The 23,172-nt window shown below is 46.0% G+C and overlaps 1 protein-coding gene and 1 long non-coding RNA gene across 9 annotated transcripts in view; one reads left to right on the top strand and one right to left on the bottom strand.

The window, feature by feature from the left end:
* Nucleotides 1–23,172, bottom strand: part of PPP2R5C (protein phosphatase 2 regulatory subunit B'gamma) — a 140,055-nt gene that overhangs the window by 99,998 nt on the left and 16,885 nt on the right. For all 7 annotated transcript variants that reach the window (XM_027521338.1, XM_027521343.1, XM_027521340.1 and 4 more), the window contains exon 3: nucleotides 22,291–22,453. In XM_027521338.1, the coding sequence (XP_027377139.1) occupies nucleotides 22,291–22,453 (163 nt within the window). The remainder of the gene's footprint in view (nucleotides 1–22,290; nucleotides 22,454–23,172) is intronic.
* LOC113879680 overlaps nucleotides 1–23,172 on the top strand; it is a 36,001-nt gene that overhangs the window by 3,100 nt on the left and 9,729 nt on the right. The window contains exon 1 of one of the 2 annotated variants that reach the window (XR_003507422.1): nucleotides 1,806–2,331. The exons of the other annotated variant lie outside the window; for it this stretch is intronic. This is a non-coding gene — a long non-coding RNA (uncharacterized LOC113879680). Of the gene's footprint in view, nucleotides 1–1,805; nucleotides 2,332–23,172 lie in introns of those variants that run through there. 2 annotated transcript variants of the gene reach the window in all.

Below are 23,172 nucleotides of genomic sequence, written 5' to 3'. Positions count from 1 at the left end.
AAATAAAATAGATGGGTCAAAGAAAAAATGCAGTTAAAAAAAATCAAATCAGCCCCACCCCCAAATCCCCACAGTGCTGAGAAGAAAAGGGAAGTGACTATCGATTCTGAAGCTAGAAAAGGATAATTAAAAGACACTGGACAATGCTTAGGGCATATTCCTCACATTAAAATATTTACAAGATTTCTATACGTTCCCTCCAAAAATCAAAAGGAAATATAAATGCTATAATTACAAGAAGTTAATAATATACTGTAATTTACTCAAAAAAATTGGGCAAGCTCTGGGAGACAGTGAGGGACAGAGAGGCCTGATGTGCTGCACTCCATGGAGTCACAGAGAGTCAGACGAGACTTAGCAATTAAACAACAACAATAATTAGAAAAAAACTAAGACCTCAGAGTTCAAATGATCCAGTTTGCAAAAGAACTAGAACTGATCAGTTGTTGCTGTTCAGTTGCTCAGTTGTGTCCAACTCCTTGGGACCCCATGGACTGCAGCACACCAGGCTTCCCTGTCCTTCACCGCCTCCCGGCGCTTGCTCAGACTCATGTCCGTTGAATCGGTGATGCCATCTAACCATCTCGTCTTTGTGTGAAAAAAGTATTCATCTGTCAAATCAGCAATAATTTTAAAAATTATAATTAATACTGGTAAAGGCATGTTGTAACCTTGACAACAAATCTATAAATTGTTCTGATCCTTTTGGAAAATAAGGATTGGCAATAAAATGTGGCAATATGTAATGATTATTTAAGTAATTTAACTTCTGGGAGTCTATTCCAGAAATGTAGGTAGCCATGAGTGAGCATCACGTTTTAAAAAAACAGTTATTTAAGAATTTGTGCTAAAGTACTTCCCAGGTGGTGCTAGTGTAAAGAACCTGCCTGCAATGCAAGAGGTGTAATGAGATACGGGTTTGATCTTGGGTTGGGAAGATCCCCTGGAGGAGGGCACAGCAGCCCACTCCAGTATTCTTCCCCAGAGAATTCCATGGACAGAGAAGCCTGGCGGGCTACAGTCCTTAGGGCCATAAAGAATGGGACCCGACTGAAGCGCAGCATGCACACGCATGACATGAAGTTTACCGTCTTTCCCATTTCAGAGTGTAACGCTCTAAGTGGCATAAGCACACTCATAGTGTTGTGCTAGCACCACCACCATCCACCCCCAGAACTCGCTTCATCTTGCAGGACAGGAGATCTGTCCCTATTAAGCACTTCCACCCCAGCCCCTTCCCCTCGGCCCCTGCACGTTCGGTCTCTATGACTATGACGACTCTGGGTTCCTGATATGTGGGATCATGCAGCTTTTGTCCTTTGGTGACTGGATTATTTCACTCAGTGCAATGTCCTTAAGGTTCTGCTGTGTTGCATCATGTGCCAGAATTTCTCCCCTTTTTAAGACTGGACAATACTCTACTGCAGGGATATACCACATTTTGTTCTATTGATCCCTTGATAGACACAGGCTGTGTCTGCCTTTTGGCCATTGTGAATAATGCTGCTATAATATGAATATACAAATGTCTAAGTCTCTGCTTTCAAATTTTGGGGTACATTCTCCAAAGCAAAAATTACAGTAATTCTATTTTCAGCTTTTTGAGGAACTGCCATGCTGTTCTCCACACTGCTGTTGTTGCTCAGTCATGTCCGACTCTGTGCGACCCCATGGACTGGGGCACGCCAGGCTTCCCTGTCCATCATCATCTCCCGGAGCTTGCTTGAACTCATGTCCATTGAGTCAGTGATGGCATCCACCCATCTCATCCCCTGTCACCCACTTCTCCTGCTGCCCTCAATCCTTCCCAGCATCAGGGTCTTTTCCAGCGAGTCAGCTCTGCACATCAGGGGGCCAAAGTGGCAGCATCATTCTACATCCCCATCAGCAGTGCACAAGGGTTCCAATTTCTCCACATCCTTACCCACACTGGCTAGTTTCTGTTTTTCTGACAGCAGCCATCCTAGCGGGTGTTAAGTGGTATCTCACTGGTTTTGATGCGCATTCCTAATGATGAGAAATATTAATCATGTTTTCATGTGCTTAATGACTATTTCTGTATCTCCTTTGGAGAAATGTCTACTCAAGTTCTTTGCACATTTTTAGATTGGGTTGTTTTCTTGTTGTTGAGTTGCAAGAGTTCTTTAAAGTTTTGGATATTAATCCCTCATCAGACAGATGATTTTCAAATCCTTCTTCCCGTTTCACGGGTTGCCTTTTCATTTTGCTGCTTGTGTCCTTTGCTGCACAGTTTTAAATTCTGATGTAGTCCAGTTTATCTACTTTTGCTTTCCTTGCCTGTGCTTTCGTGTTGCGTCTGAGATATCACTGGTAAGTCTAACGACAGACTTTCCTCTATGTTTTCCTCTAAGGCAGTGTTAGGTCTTTGATCCACTCTGTTAAATTTTTAGGTTCGGTATAAAATAAAGGTCCAGTTTCATTCTTTTGCATGTGGCTATCCACTTTTTTCCAGCACCACTGTTGAAAAGACTGTCCTTTTCCCAGAGTGGTGGCCTCCTAGAAAACCATGTGGCCATACACGTGGCAGTTTACTTCTTGATCTCTTATACTCTTGGCGTCTATGTCTTGGTTTTTATATATATATATATTTATTTATTTATTTATTTGGTTGTGCTGGGTGTTAACTGCAGCATGTGACCTCTTCGTTGGGGCATGTGGGCTCTAGCTCCCTGGCCAGGGACTGAACCCGGACGCCCTGCACTGGGAACACAGAGCGCTAACCACTGGACCACCAAGGAGGTCAGTGCCACACTGATTTGACTACTGTAACTTTGCAGTAAGCTTTGGAATCAGGAAATGTAAGACTTCCAGTTTTGTTCTTCTTTTTCAATGTTGTTGTGGTTATCCTGGGTCCCTGGAGACTCCATGTGAATTTTAGAATGCATTTTTTTCTATGTTTGGGAAAAAACATTGTTAGGATTTTGACTGAGACTGCAGTGGATCTGTGGATCTCTTGGGGAGTGCTGAGGTTTTAACAATACTAACTTTTCCAATCCATGAACACACGTCTTTTCCATTTACTGGGGTCTTCTTTAATGCTTTCAGCAGACAAGTCTTTCACCTCCTATGTTAATTCAAAGTATTTTACTCATTTTGAGAGCATCACATTTTAAATTTAAGATTCTAAAATACTAGAAAATACCTTAACATCAAAGGGATTATCCCACACAGTGAAATTTTTTACACATTTATCAAAAGTACTTATGGATTTGTAAAGTAAAAATAAGTGAGCAAAGCAGTATATAATTTTTCAGAAATAGTATGAACATAAAAAGAAACATTCTCAAAATACCAATGGTAATTACCGTGGAGTGTTATGGCTATGTGTAGGTTTTCTTTCTGAAACATCTCTACATTGTTCAGTATTGCTAAAATAAGCACACAGTACTTTCATGAAAATTAACTAAAGACATACAGAGTTTTTTAAAAAAAATTTTAATTAGCTGATATTCTTATTGTCATCTTATTTATATTTTGGCTGTGCCACATGCCATGTGGGATCTTAGTTCCCCAACCGGGAATCGAGCCTGCACCCCCGGCACTGGCCGCACAGAGTCGTAACCACTGGGCCCCCAGGGAAGTCCCAGGACACACAGACGAAGTGACAGCAGGAAGACTCCTTTAGAGAACGCTGCCCCCTCAGACACAGGCTAGGAACGGAGAAGGGGAAATATGATGCAAAAGATTCCCTGTGCTGCATGAATGAGACGAGTGTGTAAAAACACACGAACACAAGAGGGCCTAAATGAGGCGTGATGAACGGAACCACACACACGAGGGCCTGACTCCTCGTCTCAAGGAGCCGGTTACGGGCTACTCAAATCCTGACTGCACGCTTGCATGGAATCCACGGGCTCATCTAGGCCTCCGAGGCCCAGTCAGCCTCCAGAGCCCTCTCCTCTCGATGAAACAGGGACTCAGCCAGCGCCTGTGCCCAGGGAGAGGCCGCCCTCACCCTGCATAACCCCAGGCTGCTCCTTCTTTCCTCACCTGTCGGGGGGGCGCGTCTGTGATCCCCCCACCTCCTCGGCTTTGTGGAGGCACCAATGCCACCGATGTTGGGGGGGGCGCCCAGGAGGATGAAGCCGCCCCCGAGGCGGGATCCACCCGCACGTGCTCGGCCATCCCGGGGAAGGGGCAGTGAGCACTGAAGCACCTGAAGAGCAGGGTCTCGGCCCTGGGGCTCAGTGTGAGGGCAGAGACGCCGACGACATCCCTGTCTGGACTAGCCCCCTCCGGGAAGCCTTCCTCTCCCCGTCCTGGGCCACTGGCTGTCTTCCGGCAGCCCCAGGACCACAGCGAGCACACTCACTGCACGAAGGCACGAGTCAAGCAGTGATGCCAGATTCTGACCCTGCCAAACTTGTCCCCGTAGTGCAGAGATAAGAGGGGTATGCCACTGACCACCTGGAGCGGGACAGGTCCCCTTCCTGAGTGCAGAGCCCCTGCCCAGCGCCCCCCATCCTGTCGGTGCCCAGCCCCCACGCCCCCCACGGTGCCCTCCAGCCTGGTTTCTGGACGCTCCCATGACAGCTTTTCCTGCCCTGCGGAGGGCTTGAGCTGACTTCGAGGAAAGCACCTTTCCGGGCTCAGTGCAGAGCTCCTTGCAGAACCGCCAAGTGGGCAGACAGACTATAGCTCTCAGCACATCTGTCCGGCACGGTGGCAAAAGCGAGCATCATACTGCACAAGGATGGGAGGTTTAAACAGGAGTTCCTCTTTATTCTTGGCTTCCTGCGTCACTTTACGTGGGTCTTTATTTACAAACAAGCTATCTGTAGTTACGTCCCATTTGGAGGTAGCATTCCTGACTAAAACGTTCATATTTTCATTTCTAAATTCAGCCAAAGGTTTTAATTTTCATCTCCCCAGGCAAATTTTATAGGCAAATTAAGTACGCTTATATTTTAATGAAGAAGCTTTATAGCTTCTTTTATTAAAGGAAGGCTGTGCTCTGAGCTGACACTTAACTGGAAACGACACGGGCACGGGCGATGTATGTTTCGTTGGGTAGGAAATCTAACCCCAAAAAATTTGGCTTCACTTGCAGTTTAAAATAGCCTTTTTCCTTAGGCAGATCAAAGATATCTAGCATTCAGCTGTGTTCAAAGGTTGCCAGGGCACTTCTGCTTGCCGACAGCAAGGTCAAAGGGACGCTCGCTAGCTGCCCTGTTGATCTGGACGAGTCCTGCGAGTGGTTTAAAGGGTGGACAAGCTTATCTCAGGAAAGGCCAGCGGGGGTGCGAGGGGTGGACGAAGCAAAGAATCTGCCCGGAGTGCGCTGCTGGAGACCTCTGCTTCTTTGTGCTTTCCCCGCAGCGGGGCTGGAAACCCTTTAAAGCCAAAGAAGTCGTCACACCCCTTCCGTGTTCTGAGAAGGTAGGAAACCCACGCACGGTACAGAGCCAAGGTGACACGCCAAGTGCTTCCAGGTCAACTGTTAGCAGGAAACCTCGGCTCATGAGGAAGAGCCCGCGTGCAGGGAGCGCTGAGCCCGGGACGGGGTCCAGCCCCACAACAGTTCCCAGAAAACTGGAGGATGCGGGGAGGCCCCGGGCCCAGAGCGCTTTTTGCTCCTTCAGCAAACCTGTGTCTCAGGGATTCATGGCAGGTACTAGACTGGGCACAAAGCAGACACACAAACCGCCTCTGCCCTCAGTGACACTTCAGACAGAACAGCATGTGGCATGTTCTGCAACCAAAGTGTCCATCATGATGAACAGATAAATGGTGCTCCATCCACAAAATTGACATCTCTGACTCAATAGACACGAGTCTCAGCAAGCTCTGGGAGATGGTGAAGGACAGGGGAGCCTGGCATGCTGCAGTTCAGGGGTTGCAAAGAGTCGGACACGACTCAGTGACTGAAGAACAACAATCCACACAATGGAGTGCTGTTCAGCCTCGAAATTCAGGAATAAAATGCTGTATGATTCCACTTACATGAGGTCCCTAGAGGAGTCACAATCACAGAGACAGAAAGGAGAACAGTGGGCACTACTGGCAGAGGCTTTCCAGGCGGCGCTAGTGGTAAAGACCCTGCTGCCAATGCACGAGACATGAGAGACGTGAGTTCGATCCCGGGGTTGGGAAGATCCCCTGGGGGACAGCATGGCAACCCACTCCAGTATTCTGGCCTGGAGAATCCCGTGGACAGAGGAGCCTGGCGGGCTGCAGTCCATAGAGTCACAAAGAGTAGGATACAACTGAGCGACTTAGCCTGCAGGCAGGGGCTCGGGGAGGGGAAAGTGAAAGTCGCTCAGTCGTATCTGACTCTTTGCGACCCCATGGACTATAAAGTCTGTGGAATTCTCCAGGCCAGGACACTGGAGTGGGTAGAGGGAGGTAGTAACAGGCCCAGAGTCATTGCGGGAGGAAGAAGAGACAGTGGCAATGGGCACACTGCATGGATGCCACTGAACTGGACACTTACAGATGGTTAAACATAAATGTTATTCTGTGTATGTTTTACCACAATTTAAGAGAAAAGATAAGGCAAGACTCAGCCAGGGTGGCTCAGGAAACACAGTGGGAAACAGAGCCTGTAGGGCACGGGGCTGCCCCTGGAGAAGGCAGAGCACAGGGGAAACCCAGGCCTGGAGGGTCCGGGCAGGGGGTGAGAACACGCAAGGAGTGTGTGTGTGTTGCGTGTGTGTGCGTGTGCGCTTGCACGCGCACGCATGCGTGCCTAAGATGCTGGGAGAAACCCAGGTGAGGTCTACAGAAGGCCTGAGCTAAACATTAAATGCGGGATTACAGCTGCCAGTTGTCACCGATTCCCTGAGTTCTGCAGAGAAGGGGCTCAGCGGGGATGACAGGCAGAGGCTGAAACTGACCCTGGGGTGAGAGCCACACCTGTGGCCGGAGGAGAGTGGGCAGGAGGGCGCCCCAGCAGCCAGGCCGTGCTCAGGGCTGGGCTCAGGCTGACGGGAGACGGCCCGGGGCACCTCTGCGACAGACAGCGGCGGGGCCCCAGCGGGACGGGGCCGCAGACGCCGTGGGTCTGGTCTGTAGCCTCCCTGAGAGCCGGGGCCACCTCTGCTCCTCGTCACTGTCCTGGCCGCCTCCCAGTGCTCCGACAACCCCGGCGGTCAGCAAACATTTGCTGTGAACTGGCGCCTGGCTCGCCGAGCTGTTTCCTCCCCTTATTGTGGGCATCAGGAGAAGATACAGCACCAAACATGTGGCAGAAACAAGACGGATGAAAGCTGAGTTTCTGAACCAGGAGAATTCAGAGACTAAGAGAAAGAACTCTGGTACCTTCTCGCTCCACTTTTATCCTTCAACAAACGGGCAAGAGGGGTATGCGTTCCTGGTTGTGTCCAACTCTCTCTCTGTGACCCCAAGAACTGCAGCCCACCAGGCTCCTCTGACCATGGAAATTTCCAGGCAAGAATACTGGAGTGGGTTGCCATTTCCTTCACCAGGGGGTCTTCCCGACCCAGGGATCGAACTCACATCTCGCATCCCCTGCACTGGCAGGTGGATTCTTTACCAACAGTGCCACCTGGGAAGCACGAAGCTCCTCTAAATAGATGCTAGTTAATTTTCAAGCAGTAAAAAATGATCGCTTGTATGGCAAGATGCTCAACTGTATCGGAAAATAAACTGCTTTGAATTTAGGCTGCAGTACTGCATTTTCACAAAACGGAGGCAAGACACACATTTTTAACTGCTATTCCAAAGTCAATTTCTAAAAACTCAGATAAGTTCTCCCAACAATGGGACAACTTCTTTCCGCAAAGGCCTAACACTTATTAGCAGTTCTAAATTTCTGTCCCATGGTCTCCAATGAATTGTTATTAAGCCCTGGTTGTTTCATTACATCTTTGACTTCTCCAGAGGTCTGTCTTTTCTAAAGCAAGGAGAATGGCTTCAGGAAACAAAGTCCATGATTTATGAGCCACCTAAAAAATTCGCTCTCTTCACGTTACACTTCTACCTTCCAGACCAAAAATATTAAAAGAAAGGACTAATTCAGAGAAATCTTTGAATGAGCAAGACTACATTTGAATGAACAAGGCTACATTCAGCCTCATTGTTAAAAAAAAAAAACAAAGATAGGAAATACCATTTTCCACTAAGGTGCGGTGGGGCAGGCACCTCCTGTACTCTGGCGGGAGAGTTCACGGGGCCGCCTCTTGGAAGGTATCTGTACAGGGTTCTTGAAAACGCGTGGCCTTTGATCAGTACCTCCCTTCTTTGATTCCAGCTTAAGGAGAGGTTCAAAGGTGTGAACGACAAAAGATTTACATTAAAGCACAGTTTACAACAGCTGAAAACCAGGGGAATATAAACAGTATAATTAATAAATGCTTCTTGTGGCTCAGATGGTAAAGCGTCTGCCTACAATGCAGGAGACCCGGGTTCAACCCCTGGGTCGGGAAGATCTCCTGGAGAAGGAAATGGCAACACATCCGGTATTCTTGCCTGGAAAATCCCATGGACAGAGGAGTCTGTAGGCTATAGTCCATGGGGTCACAAAGAGTTAGACACGACTGAGCGACTTCATTTTCACTTTTCACTTTCTGTTTCCATTAAAGTCAGGAACAAGACAAATACGCTTGCTCACACCACCACATATTAACATCTTACTGGACTTTTTAGTCATCTCAGGAAAAAGACACTAGAGGTATAAGAACTAGAAACAAAGAGGTGGGATTACCTTTACATGCAGCTCTAATGAATAGCTGGGACATTAAAACAATCAGCTGCAAAACTATGCCAACAATAAGACAATTCAGTAAGGAAGCAGGATGTGAAAGCGAAGCACAGAAGTCACCAACCTCCACATAAACCATTTACAGCTACTTAGAAGACAACGGAAAAGGAGACCCCAATTTACAATAGCAACAGCAATAGAATATTTGGGCACACGCTAAGAAACGTGCAAAACCCTACATGAGGGAAACTTAAAAACACCCCTAAAGGAAATGAAAGTGGTCTTAAACAGAAAGACACTACACTCTTAGATGAGGGGATTCAAACATCCTCAGGATGCCAATCCTCTCTAGACATTTTTTAAATTTAATGGAATCACAGCAAATAAATCAGCAGCTTTTTTTTTTTTTTGCAATGAAATGAACCAATTCAAAGTTCCTATTGTTTGTAATAAAATCATTATTGCTGTGAGTAATTTTAGTATGATACAGCAATAGAATGATATCAGAAATCAAGATTTTCAGTGTAAGATAAAGACACAACTATGAAAATTCAAGAAACACGTGAAAACATCATAATGTTATAAAAGCACAGCTAAAATATACACATATATATTCTAGAATATATGTCCATATTCTAGCTCCCTCCATCGAACATACCTAAAAGCAACAGCAGGCCAGTAGCAGTGAGAAGTCCCTAGTGCCCTGATTTTGGTCTCTAATATTATTCCCCACTGAAAGGAATCATGGCTCTTTGAAAAATGGCTAATTCCAAGTCTGGGGGGAGGAGGGACATCTTACTGTGCCAGAAACCAGTAGACAAAAATGACACCGTGCCAAAAAATACACAGCAGCTCTCCCAAATATCAGACAATGCTTAAAACTATGCATCTGCACAGAAGAAGGAATATGGTTTTCGTAGATTAAAACACACTGATATCAAGGAAACGCATAATGGTAGTCACAAAAGAAAAAGCAAAAAGACCTTTCGTTTTCACCATTTGAGGGAAACTGGTAACTCAAAGGCAAAGATTTAAGCTTCTCCTCACTTTCCAGTAGGAGCTACATGTCAGGATAACCAAATAGGCCCCTTTGGCAAGAAATGGCTCTGCTCTTAAAAGGATGCCAGATCAAACGCTGAAATCTCCAGTGAAACTGTTGACTCGGACAAGGATCATCAAGCGGTGCTTAAAGCACCGGCACGCGGTTGATGGGAAGAGATGCTGCAGGGGGCCAAGAGAGCCTTGCAGACGGTCACGAGCACTTCTGAGCTGCGGGCAAACACCGGGCACTGGAGAGACAGACGTGTCACCGCCTCCTACGGCACAGGGGCAGAATGAGGCCTCCCATCCTCTCATCACACACAGCACGCACCTCGCCCAATAGGCACGCTGTCTCCGGAGTTACACAGCATCACTTTTGATACAGTCTGTCCCAGAAAAGGTTTCCACTTTCAGCAGCTACCGGGAATCAGGGGATATTTCACAAGGCAAGCTCCTTGGCTAATCTAACAAGTCATACAATTTGCTGTGGTTTATGGCACTCCCAGACTAGTAGTGACCCCAGGGGTCTTGCAGAAGCAAAGACAAATCCCTGCTGGAGAAGATAGCTTCATCCTAGGTTTTAGTTTATTTCAAATGTTTGAGTAGAATGACCAGCATACACTAAAGAGTAATCAGGGACATAAGGAAGTAAGACATCATGAGCAACATGTGACAAGGACTTCAGATACTGGTATTATCTGACACGGACTACAAAGCTGCTGGGCTGACTACAAGACGTGACATCTGCAAAAGAATAGGCAACTATAAAAAATCACACAGCGGATTAGAAACAGAACTTCCATAAATGAAAAAAAGTATACCTGAAATCTAAAAATCTGTGACTGTGTTTTATGTTTCATTGATTTTCACTGTATTTTATGAAAGTATGAGATGGGTTGAAAACTAAAAAGAAAACTGGTTTCACCATGGGTGACATGAAACTCCAATCAAGAACATAGCACCGTTCCACAAAAATGCTGAAAAATACAGATGAGGAGTAAAGAAAGATAGTAAATGAAAGCTTCCAATACCTATTTGATTAGAGCCGAAGCTGGATGGGGAGAGAAACTTAATATAGAGTTAACAATCGAAGAAACAATGGTGTATTTCCTCGGTTGTGCGGGAACTTTCCATACAACTGAGGAAATATAACAATCCAAGATTCAGAGTGAATTGCAAAAAAGACTGATAAAAAAGAAATCCATACTTGGAGACCTCGTAGTGGAATCACTGGAAAAAAAATCATTTTTTAAAAAAAACTTTGTACCACCAACTGACTTCGTTGGTGGTATACTGGATAAGAATCCGCCTGCCAGCCAGGGGACGTGCGTTTGATCCCTGGTCTGGGTGGAGTCTATACGCCACGGGCGACTGAAGCCTGTGTGCCACAGCTACTGAGCCGGGGCTTTGGAGCCCGTGCTCTGCAACAAGAGAAGCCACCTCAATGAGAAAGCCGCACGCCGCAACTACAGAAAAGCCCATGCAGCAACGAAGACCCAGCATAGTCAAAATAAATAAATAATAATACTTTAAAAACCCAACCACGTCTTGGTCAAAATCAGAAAAGTGGCCAGAAATCACAATGCTTTCCAAAATAATGAATTTGGCTTCTCAATGCTGCTGCTGCTGCTAAGTCGCTTCAGTCATGTCTGACTCTGTGCGACCCCATAGACAGCCTCCTACCAGGCTCCTCTGTCCCTGGGATTCTCCAGGCAAGAACACTGGAGTAGGGTGCCATTGCCTTCTCAATTCTAATGGAAATGAAAAGGCAATGAAATGCTGTCTTCAATGCACTGAAGGAACGTAACAATCCACAGTTAGATACTCAGTGATAAAGTGTTTGCTGCCAGCAGATCCTTATTAAAGAAAATCCTAAATGATGAATTCAGACAAGAATTTGACCTCACAGGGAAAGTCTGAGATACAAAAAGGAATGAAGACTAAAAAGATGAAGTACACAGATCTAAACGGTTATCAACAGAACAAAACAGTAATGATGTTACGGAGGACTTAAAATGGTTGGAATTCAGATATCCAATAATGGAGAAGTCCACAGAGATGGCAGTAGCAGCTACCTCTTCTGAGGCATAACTGACATATTATATTAGTTTCAGGTGCATAACAAGTTATTCAGTTGCAAAGTCATGTCCAACTCTTGGCAACCCCAAGGACTGTAGCACGCCAGGCTGCCTTGTCCTTCACTATCTCCTGGAGTTTGCTCAAATTCATGTCTATTGAGTTGGTCATACCATCCAACCATCTCATCCTCTGCCACCCCCTTCTCCTCCTGCCCTCAATCTTTCCCAGCACCAGGATCTTTTCCAATGAGTTGGCTCTTTGCATTAGTATCTACTGAAAAATGATCACCACAATAAGTCTAGTTAATAGTTAACATCCCTCACCAGACATAGTTAAAGAATATTTTACTTCTTGTGATGGGAACTTTGAAGATCTCGTCTCTTAGCAGCTTTCAAATAGTCATCAGAGTATTATTAACTGTAGTCACTGTACTGTATATTACATCCCTACGACTTCTTTATTTTAACTGGAAGTTTGCACCATTTGACTTCCTTCACCCATTTCACCCACGGCTCCACACCCCACCTCTGGCAACCGTTTTTTAAATTAACAAACTTTAAGGATTAGCTTTATAGAAAAACTGAATGTACGGAGTTCCCATAGCTCTCCCTCCCCTCCCCTAGTTTCTTCTATTACTGACACCTTGCAGTAATGTGACGTATTTCTTACAAGTGAAGAGCCAACACTGATGCCTCGTTATTAACGAAAGACCATAGTAAGGATTCATTTTGTGTTGTACATTCTGTGGGTTTTGACAGACACAAACAGCCGTGTGTTCACCACACGGCAACATACAGAGTAGTTCACTGCCTAAAACCTCCTGTGCTCTGTCTATTCATCCCCCTGTTCTCCCAACCCCTGGTCTTTTCACCGTCTCCCTAGTGTTGTCTTTTCCAGAACGTCGCATAGTAAGAATCATACAGAAATGCAGCCTTTTCAGGTTGGCTCTTTTCACTCAGTACTATGCGTTGAAGGTTCCTGCATGACTTTTCATGGCCTGGCAGCTCATTCCTTTGTACTGCTGAATGACATGCCATTATCTGGATGGTTTGTTTATCCATTCACCTACTGAAGGACATCTTGGTTGCTTCCAAGTTTTGGATATTATGAAAAAAGGGTGGCGTCGTTTTTTTAACCACCCCAAAATCTTGCACAAAATTATACAGTGCAACTAAGATGGCAAAACAAATGCCCATGGCCAACATCGACAAAAAATTAGGTGAAAATGTGTCCCCCAAAGACATGTGAGCATATGGGTTAGACCCCAGCAGCCACAGGCCGGTGTGCACTCAGTGTCTGTGGGGAAGATGTCGGAGAGAAGCAACGAGCGTTCTCCGCAGGTAAGAACTCCGAAACAACCAAAGAGCCGGGTGGACGCCCCTTGAGAACAGCAGAAAGCAGAAGGGGTCTGTACACCCCACAGCGGGTGAGGGCAAGGAGTCCACAGCCGGGACTGGAGGGGCCCTGGGAACCCTCGACATTCAGCAGCTGTAGCTTCCTCCCAGAACTAGGTCACACTCGGGACGACTGCTGGGCAGAGGATCCAGAGAGGACAGCAGGGAGAGAGGAGAGGAGCTGGAGAACGCAGGTCTGGTATTAGCAGCAGAGACCAAACCAGGGTACTCAGGAGGTCAGGCACCATATTTTTGAAAATTTCACAAAAAAATAACTGGAGCTAAAGCTCCAGAGCCCCAGCTCCGCTTTACTTTCACACGAGCACCGGTGGGATCAAAGTCAAGTCCCACATGGAGTTCTTAGAAGGAAAAAGCGAAAGGGGACTGAGCGACACCTACGCAGCAGTAAAAGCAAGACAGGGAGACATCCCACGAAGACGTGAAGAACTGCAGCCTAACATTTCAAGATGAGACAAAAGACACTAGAGGAATCACATAATGTGTCAAAGGGCTACATGAATATTAACAGGAAAGCTCAGAGGTAGGTAGCAACTCTGTAAAGAATTAGAAGAAGAAAATCATTTCAGAAATGAAGATTCACTGAAGAGAATACGAGAGCAAATAAACACAACATAAAATGCCTCACAGGTAACAGCACATAAAAAAGAGGGGGAAAAAAACGATTAAATAAAAAAGAAATGATAAAAACCCAGAGGGAGACAACAAATACCAACAACAGGCAAAGAAGATTCAGTATGTGTACAACAGGAGTCTCCAGAGGAGTAAATGAAAGCAAGGGGAGAGAACAAATCCTCAAAATAATAATAATCCAAGAGAAAGAGACTTGGTGTTATCCCTGTGAAAGAACACAGCACGTATGTGGGAAAGTCAACCCAGAATGATATACTCTGAAACCACTGAACTTTAAAGAAAAGGGGAAAAAAAAACTGTTCAGGCATCAAAGCAAACAGACCAAATAACCTGTAAGAGAAAAGAAAATCAAACTGACATCGGAGTCGGACAGCGGTACTTCATCGCAGAAGGAAATGGAGAACACCCTTGACATACACATGAAGAGGACACGTGAGCCAGGGACGCTCTACCGACGCTTTCGGAGGTCTGAGACAGAAGGCGCCCAGAGAGGACACTCACCGCACAGCAAAGCACCGAGAAGCCACGCAGAGACGGCGGTGAGTGTCGGCCGCGCTCCCGCGGAGGACTAGTGCAAGCAGGGATGCGGCGAGACAGCACAGGTTGTCACGGCCAGTGACTAGCTCTGACAAAGAAGACGGGTAAAGCTATTAAGAAAAAGGGTGGGGGGAGGGAGGCAATGAAAAGATGCACAAATTTGAACCTTTCAGTCATCGTACTGGTCACAATGTTGGTATTATTTGTTTGAAAATACACTCTGTATAATGTGGGATAAAAAGAAAGTCGCTCAGTTGTGTCTGAGACCCCATGGACTATGAAGTCCATGGAATTCTCCAGGCCAGAATACTGGAGTGGGTAGCCTTTCCCTTCTACAGGGGATCTTCCCAACCCAGGGATCGAACCCAGGTCTCCTGCATTGCAGGCGGATTCTTTACCAGCTGAGCCACCAGGGAAGCCCAATGTGGGATGAAGTAAATGAATAATTATCTGATATTTAAGTTCTATTTATTATCTCCGATGTCCCTGAGAACCAGAAATCTCCATGTGACTAAAAGGAGGTGTAAGACAGAAGTTAAATAAATGCCTGAACTTGAATGGAGAGTATCAGCAGGAAGTCCTGATGTGCTATGTCTTGAAAAAAAAACCACGTTATTTTCTAGTTCGGTCCACTGAAAAGTCCTGTAAACACTGACCATTCCAATAGCAAAGAGAATCCTGGCACTCAGACCGCGGTCTTCAAATACCATCCCCCACTGAAACAAAGCAGGGACTTCTTAGACAAATGGCCGATTCTAAAACTTGTACGGAAATGAAAAGAGCCAAGGCAATTCTGAAGAAAAAGCTGAGGGACTGAAGACTACTCGATACCAAGACCTGCTAGGGTGGGTTAGCGCTTCCCAGACACAGCCCAGGCAAGCCCGTGGAACAAAACAGGACCCAGAAGGGGGTCTGCACAGCGATGGTCCTTTATTCACAAAAAGATAACACCACAGTGAGTGAAGGAAGGGCGGCCTTTCCAACCAAGGCACTGTGCCAGGGAGCACAGTAAAAAGGGGAAAACAGAGAAACACGGAAAAGGAGCTGTGATCTCACAGCAGGCACAAAACTCGACGTGGACTGTACGGTTCAAGGTGAAAGGGCAAAGAAAGTTTTAGGAAAAACAACGTAAGGTAACATCTTCATTACTTGGTAGAAAGCAAAGATTTACTCAGCAGGCCGACGCACTGTCAAAGTGCTCATGTCTCTGAGAGTAAAAACTCAAGATACAGAGTAGAAGAGAATGTGCAGTTCCCATATCTACAAGGACCTACACCTGAACTCCAACAAATCTGTGTTTTTTTTTTTTAAATATCTTAACAATCCAATGAGAAAGAAAGGCCCAGAGACTTAAGCTTGCACTTCAGAAAAGAATATATCTGAGCAGATGATAAACCTACAAAGAGATGCTTACCTTCATTCGTCATCAGCTGGCTTTGAAACCAGCTCACCAGAATGGCTAAAATGAAGGACAAACTACAGTGGAACAAGGTATTTATAACACGTGTACAGCCAACAGAGAGTTCATATCCCGAATAAAGAAATCGTCAAAGACATTACGAAAATGTCAGGCAGTCCCATGGGAAAGGACCAATAAACACTTGTGAGGGCACCTGGCCTCATGATAGAAATGAAAATGAAAGCGGCAGTGAGCCCCTACAATGAGATCCTGTTGCCCTGCGGTAAAGTAGGCATACAGATTGATATGATAAAATTGAGAGTCCAGAAATGAATTTTTACATTTATGGTCAATTGGTTTTTGATAAGGATACCAAGGCAACGGGCTTCCCAGGTGGCACAAGTGGTAAAGAACCTGCTGCCAGTGCAGGGGACGTAAGAGACTGGATTCCACTCCTGGGTGGGAAGATCCCCTGGAGGAGAGCATGGCAACCCACTCCAGTATCACTGCCTGGAGAATCCCACGGATAGAGGAGCCTGGCGGGCTACAGCCCATGGGATCAGGAAGAGTCACACACGACTGAAGTGACAGCGTGCATACACGCACCTCAGCACGCCGCCCTAACGGCAGGAAGTAAAGAGCCTCCTGACGAGGGCAAGAGAAGAGAGTCGAAAAGCTGGCTTAAAACTCAGCATTCAAAAAACTGAGATCATGGCATCTGGTCCCATCACTTCATGGCAAATAGATGAGGAAAAAGTGGAAACAGTGGCATATTTTATTTTCTTGGGTTCCCAAATCACTGTGGATGGTGACTGCAGCCATGAAATTAAAAGATGCTTGCTTCCTTCTTGGGAGAAAAGCTATCACAAACCTAGACAGTGTATTAAAAAACAGTCCTCACTTTGCTGACTAAGGTCCATTTAATCAAAGTTATGGTTTTTCCAGCAGTCACGTAGGGATGTGAGAGTTGGACCATAAAGAAAGTTGAGCGCTGAAGAATTGATGCTTTTGGAGTGTGGTGCTACAGAAGACTCTTAGGGATCCCTTGGAGAGCAAGGAGATCAAACCAGTCAATCCTAAAAGAAATCAACCCTGAATATTCACTGGAAGGACTGATGCCAAAGCTCTAATACTTTGGCCACCTGATGTGAAGAGCTGACTCACTGGAAAAGACCCTGATGCTGGGGAAGACTGAAGGCAGGATGAGAAGGGGACGACCGAGGATGAGATGGTTGGATGGCATCACCGACTCGATGGACACAAGTTTGAGCAAATTCTGGGACTTGGTGAAGGACAGGGAGGACTGGCGTGCCATATAGTCCACGGGGTCACAAAGACTCGGACACGACTTAGCGACTGACCAACAAAGAGGTGGAAAGCAAATCAGTGGCCGCCTGGAGCTGGGATAGGAGTGCGGGCTGATGGCAAATGAGCATAAGGGGCGATGGAAACATTCTAAAACTATTAATACATTGTGGTAATGGCTGCACAACTCTCCATGTTAATTACAATAATACACATTTCCAATTATAATTAGTGAATTCTATAGTATGTAAGTTATGCCTCAATAAAACTTTTAAAAAGGCTATGATTTTAGAAAAAAGAAAGAAAAATCTATGGTCAGAGCTAAAATTATACTCAGAGGAGCACACAGTTTTAAGTTAAGTGAACTCTGTATATAATAACTGAGGGAAAAAAAAAGAAAAGAGGATAATTAAAAGTGGAAATGACGTATATTGAAAAGGAAATAATCAGAAAAATAAGTGAACTCATAAGGAGACAGCACCACCTCAGAGGTAGGAGAAATTAAGAGATTCATTACAGAGCACAGTGTGTGAGTTAACACGTGACCCGGCCTAACCTGGCCTCAAGGGGGGATCTGCAGATTCATCCCTGAGCAAAGCACTAGGCCCAGCCAAGTTCCGCCGCAACCTTTCACCCTGAGCCACGGACGGTGAGGTGCATCTGTTCTCCCACAGTTGATCTCTGCTATCGTACAACCTCTGTGAGAGAGGGCATGAGAGAGTGGTGTATAGTTCTCTAGACGGCATTCAGGAAAGAGCGCAAAGTGCCAGGACGGACACTTGAGATTTGATACAGTACAGCAGTTTACAGAAAGGGAAGAAAACCACGCCCAGCTTCACGCAGTAAACGTGGAGGCAGAGAGTAACGAAAACTAAATCCAACACAGCACGCAGCGAAGCCACACTGCGACGGCGCCGAGGTTCCTCCCAGTATTCATCAACACGGCAGTTATTAAAGTCACATCTTAAGGAGAGAAACCATACGGCATCTGATAAAATCCAGCAGTGGCTCTCGGACATGACCCGCCAGCCACGGCGATATGGAAACAGCGATGCAAAATGTGGACCGTGGAGCAGCAGCACGCTGGGGCAACGTGATTTACTGGAAACCGAGAGATAAGCAAGCCTTCCTCAGCGATCAGTGCAAAGAAATAGAGCAAAACAACAGAATGGGAAAGACTAGAGATCTCTTCAAGAAAATTAGAGATACCAAGGGGACATTTCACGCAAAGATGGGCTCGACAAAGGACAGAAATGATATGGACCTAACAGAAGAAGATATTAAGAAGAGGTGGCAAGAATACACAGAAGAACTGTACAAAAAAGATCTTCACGACCCAGATAATCACGATGGTGTGATCACTCATCTAGAGCCAGACATCCTGGAATGTGAAGTCAAGTGGGCCTTAGAAAGCATCACTACGAACAAAGCTAGTGGAGGTGATGGAATTCCAGTTGAATTCCAGAATTCAAATTCTGAAAGATGATGCTGTGAAAGTGCTACACTCAATATGCCAGCAAATTTGGAAAACTCAGCAGTGGCCACAGGACTGGAAAAGGTCAGTTTTAATCCCAATCCCAAAGAAAGGCAATGCCAAAGAATGCTCAAACTACCGCACAATTGCACTCATCTCACACGCTAGTAAAGTAATGCTCAAAATTCTCCAAGCCAGGCTTCAGCAATACATGAACCGTGAACTTCCTGATGTTCAAGCTGGTTTTAGAAAAGGCAGAGGAACCAGAGATCAAATTGCCAACATCCGCTGGATCATGGAAAAAGCAAGAGAGTTCCAGAAAAACATCCATTTCTGCTTTATTGACTATGCCAAAGCCTTTGACTGTGTGGATCACAATAAACTGTGGAAAATTCTGAAAGAGATGGGAATACCAGACCACTTGACCTGCCTCTTGAGAAATCTGTATTCAGGTCAGGAAGCAACAGTTAGAACTGGACATGGAACAACAGACTGGTTCCAAATAGGAAAAGGAGTACGTCAAGGCTGTATATTATCACCCTGCTTATTTAACTTTTATGCAGAGTACATCATGAGAAACGCTGGACTGGAAGAAACACAAGCTGGAATCAAGATTGCCGGGAGAAATATCAATAACCTCAGATATGCAGATGACACCACCCTTATGGCAGAAAGTGAAGAGGAACTAAAAAGCCTCTTGATGAAAGTGAAAGTGGAGAGTGAAAAAGTTGGCTTAAAGCTCAACATTCAGAAAACGAAGATCATGGCATCCGGTCCCATCACTTCATGGGAAATAGATGGGGAAACAGTGGAAACAGTGTCAGGCTTTATTTTTGGGGGCTCCAAAATCACTGCAGATGGTGATTGCAGCCATGAAATTAAAAGACGCTTACTCCTTGGAAGAAAAGTTATGACCAACCCAGATAGCATATTCAAAAGCAGAGACATTACTTTGCCAACAAAGGTCCATCTAGTCAAGGCTATGGTTTTTCCTGTGGTCATGTATGGATGTGAGAGTTGGACTGTGAAGAAGGCTGAGCGCCGAAGAATTGATGCTTTTGAACTGTGGTGTTGGAGAAGACTCTTGAGAGTCCCTTGGTCTGCAAGGAGATCCAACCAGTCCATTCTGAAGGAGATCAGCCCTGGGATTTCTTTGGAGGGAATGATGCTGAGGCTGAAACTCCAATACTTTGGCCACCTCATGCGAAGAGCTGACTCACTGGCAAAGACTCTGATGCTGGGAGGGATTGGGGGCAGGAGGAGAAGGGGACGACAGAGGATGAGATGGCTGGATGGCATCACTGACTCGATGGACGTGAGTCTCAGTGAACTCCGGGAGTTGGTGACAGACAGGGAAGCCTGGCGTGCTGCGATTCCTGGGGTCTCGAAGAGTCGGACACAACTGAGCGACTGAACTGAACTGAACTGAGGGCCGTTTTCACGAGAAACGAGGAAAAGCTGAAGCCGTTCACCCAAATGGGAGACCACAGCGGGCACGCTCTCACCTCTGATATCTGTGTGTTACTGGTCCCGGCTGAAAGCAAAATAAAACTAAGAGCAGCAGTATTTGCTGGTACAGATACCGGAAGAGAAAAATACCTAATTACAAATGACAGGACCATATATACGGATGCTAATAAAAACATTACTAAGATTAATAAGAAAATCTGGTGACAGAGTAAGAAAGTATTAAAAAACCAACAGCTTTTCACTGTTGGTTAATAAGAACGAATTAGAAGCATAAATGGAAAAAACACAACGCAAGAATGACAAGACCTAGAGAGCACTTGGGAGGAAATTTAACGCAAGGGTAAAGAATCCCAGGAAAAATCATAAAACCTTATGAAAAGTCAGAAAACAAGAGCTGAAAAGGCAAGGCAGCGTGCCATTGTCCTAGATGGGTAGAGTATCATCAAAACAGAATTCCGCCAGTAATTATATCGTTAATGTAATTCCAGTCAATTCCTATTTTTTTCTGAACCAGACGAAAGTTGCTCTGACATGCTTACAGAGGCACTAATGTTTTAGAACAGCCAGAAAAGACTCACCACACAAGAGTGATGAGGGGTACGGCTTGGCCAGGGTGAGATTTGGGCTAAGTGGGTGTGTCTTTCTGGGCACGGGAAGGGAAGGGGTCGACCTGGCAGGGCACAGCCTCGTGGGCAGGGGCCGACCTCCATCCAGGACAGGCCCTGGGGACAGCTCCTGCGCCAGAAGGCTCAGCACAGCGGTGGGAAGCCTGTCCACCCCGGACAGCTGCGGATTCTGGCCGGGCCTCTGCAGGGCCCTGGGAACAGAGACAGCAGGTGGCCCTTCACTCGCTCCCGGGGGTCCCGCTGGTGGGGGAGGTGCTGGCTCCAGCAGAGCAGGCCCTGGGGTTTTCTGGATGGGGCACCCCCAGAACCTAGAGCAGGGCTGGTGTGGGGGTGTTCCACACGGTGTCCGTGAATGGCTGAACAGCACCAGAAAGGCATGCTATTGAGGAGGGAAGACTCCTCCAGAAGGACTTACTAGGCACGCTATCTGCTACACAGCTAAACGAAATGCAAGCCAGACACAGCTCTGCAGAAGGCAGTGAGACGAGAGCCTGGATCCCTAGCAAGTGAGGGGTCAGAAGTACATCCATGAATCCATCAATCCCTCCCTCCACCCAGTCTTCCACCCCCTCCATCCATCCACCCTCCCCCACACACTCCTCTCTGGCTCCAGTCACCCTCTCTCCCCCACCCCTCTCCACTCACCCTCTCTCCATCCACCACCCTCCTCTCTGTCCTCCCTTCCTTTCCTCCATCCATTCTTCCTCATCCACCCTCTCTCCATCCACCCTCTCTCCCTATACATCTATACTGAGCTCCGGCTCTCTGCCCTGCGACGCGGAAGGCGTGGGAACACAGCTGTAAAGATGACGAGCTCCCCGCTGCAAGTTCACACACGAGGAAAATTCACCGCAGAAGACCCGGTGTCAGGAATTTAAGATACGAAAATGTTTGACGCTTTACTACACTAGTCTCATATGTTAGCAAACATAGAGCTTTTCAGAGGTTCATGTTCGACTTTGGGGCCCTTACCTTGCTTCCCCAGTAAGATTTTATGTACTTTGACCTCAAAATCTCCTAGAGAAGCACTTTCAGGGACTGAATACCCCCCAGACAGAAAGGGGTGGCTGGGCTGTTTTGGGGGGAAACTTGAAGCAAAGAGCACTGTTCCCTGACTAACCTCAAGCAGGAAACCCCGGGTAGAGGTAATCCCCAAGTGACCCAGAAGGAGAAAGTCCGTAAAAGACTATTGCTATCGTCCTTACTTCTCCAGCACCAGAACAATGAAGAGGTTCTACCATAGTTTTTACAATTACTCTACTTGCGGTAACTCCTTTCTGGATTTCCAGAGTTCTAAGACCAACGAAAGAGGAGAATTACTTGAAAGAAAACTGGCTAGCTGAATTACAATGAACAGGAAAAGATTTAAGTCTTTGCTCTGTGCGTGTTAAGTATTTTACACCCGTAATGTACTCACGATTACATTTTCATCGTAAACAGCTCTGTAATTTGAAATATTAGTTGGTTAAGTTAGTGGCATTCAACCTGAAAAAACTCAATAAAGAAGAAAAAATAACCCTACAGAATTTAAACACAGCAAAAGTATAAGAAGCTAGCAAACCATCAAAACGTTGCTCCTTACCCCTACGTGGGCAAACTTTAACTTTCACAAGATGAATAATAAAAATTACCTTTTAAAGATGGTAGTTTTTGAAGTTCTCTGTTATTGCTGGCGCTCAACCTGGAAGAGTTTTGCCGTCTGTCTCTCTTCACTATGGGCTGAGGGGCTGGTACTTTTATTTTACTAGACGCTGCAGACGGGGCAGCAATAAGGCTGTTTTTCCTGCTGGGAATCTGTTTCCAAAATGAAGACAAAAACAAATATGTATGTCAAACAGTTGTAGTTTATAGCACAATTAGAAAGGGAAAAATACACATGAAAAAGGCAAGTTTTGCTCGGGGACAGTCTCTTTCACGCTACTAGAAAACAACTCAATCGCTCACAAGCCGCTGGAGTCTGTGGTTACATCCCACCCCAGCGATGCTCTTTTTCTGGAGATTTCACAGATACACCTAATTCCCTGCATCTTCTTTTGAACTTCTGACTATAGGGCTGATGTATATACATAGGTTGATGACAGTGACCCTCGAAAAATGCTCATATCCTAATTTCTGGAACCTATGAAAATGTTTCCTCACTTGGCAAAAGGGACTTTTGCCCACTCTTAGGTATATAGCCAAATGAACTGAAAAAGTGGTGTGAAGCAAAACCTTGCACACCAGTGTTCACAGCTGCACTGTTCACAACAACCAAAGGCAGGAAAGCCCACGTGTCTCTCAAACGATAACACACAATATGGCATATCCACACATCGGAGTATTACTCGGCCACGAAAAGCAGTACCGTACAGAGACAGGCTGCAAGACAGATGGACCTTGAAAACACCATGTGCAATGAAAGAAGCCAGCCACAAAAGGCCGTATATTGTATGATCCCACCTGTAAGAAGCAACCAGAACAGGAAAATCCACGGAGAGACGGCAGGTGAGTGGCTGTCAGGGCCTGGCAGTGGG

The sequence above is a fragment of the Bos indicus x Bos taurus genome, chromosome 21 (genome assembly GCF_003369695.1).
Source record: "Bos indicus x Bos taurus breed Angus x Brahman F1 hybrid chromosome 21, Bos_hybrid_MaternalHap_v2.0, whole genome shotgun sequence".
In the NCBI taxonomy this organism is placed as follows: Eukaryota; Metazoa; Chordata; class Mammalia; order Artiodactyla; family Bovidae; genus Bos; species Bos indicus x Bos taurus.
Note: the sequence above shows the minus strand (reverse complement) of the source record. Positions and strands in the feature narration are given on the sequence as shown.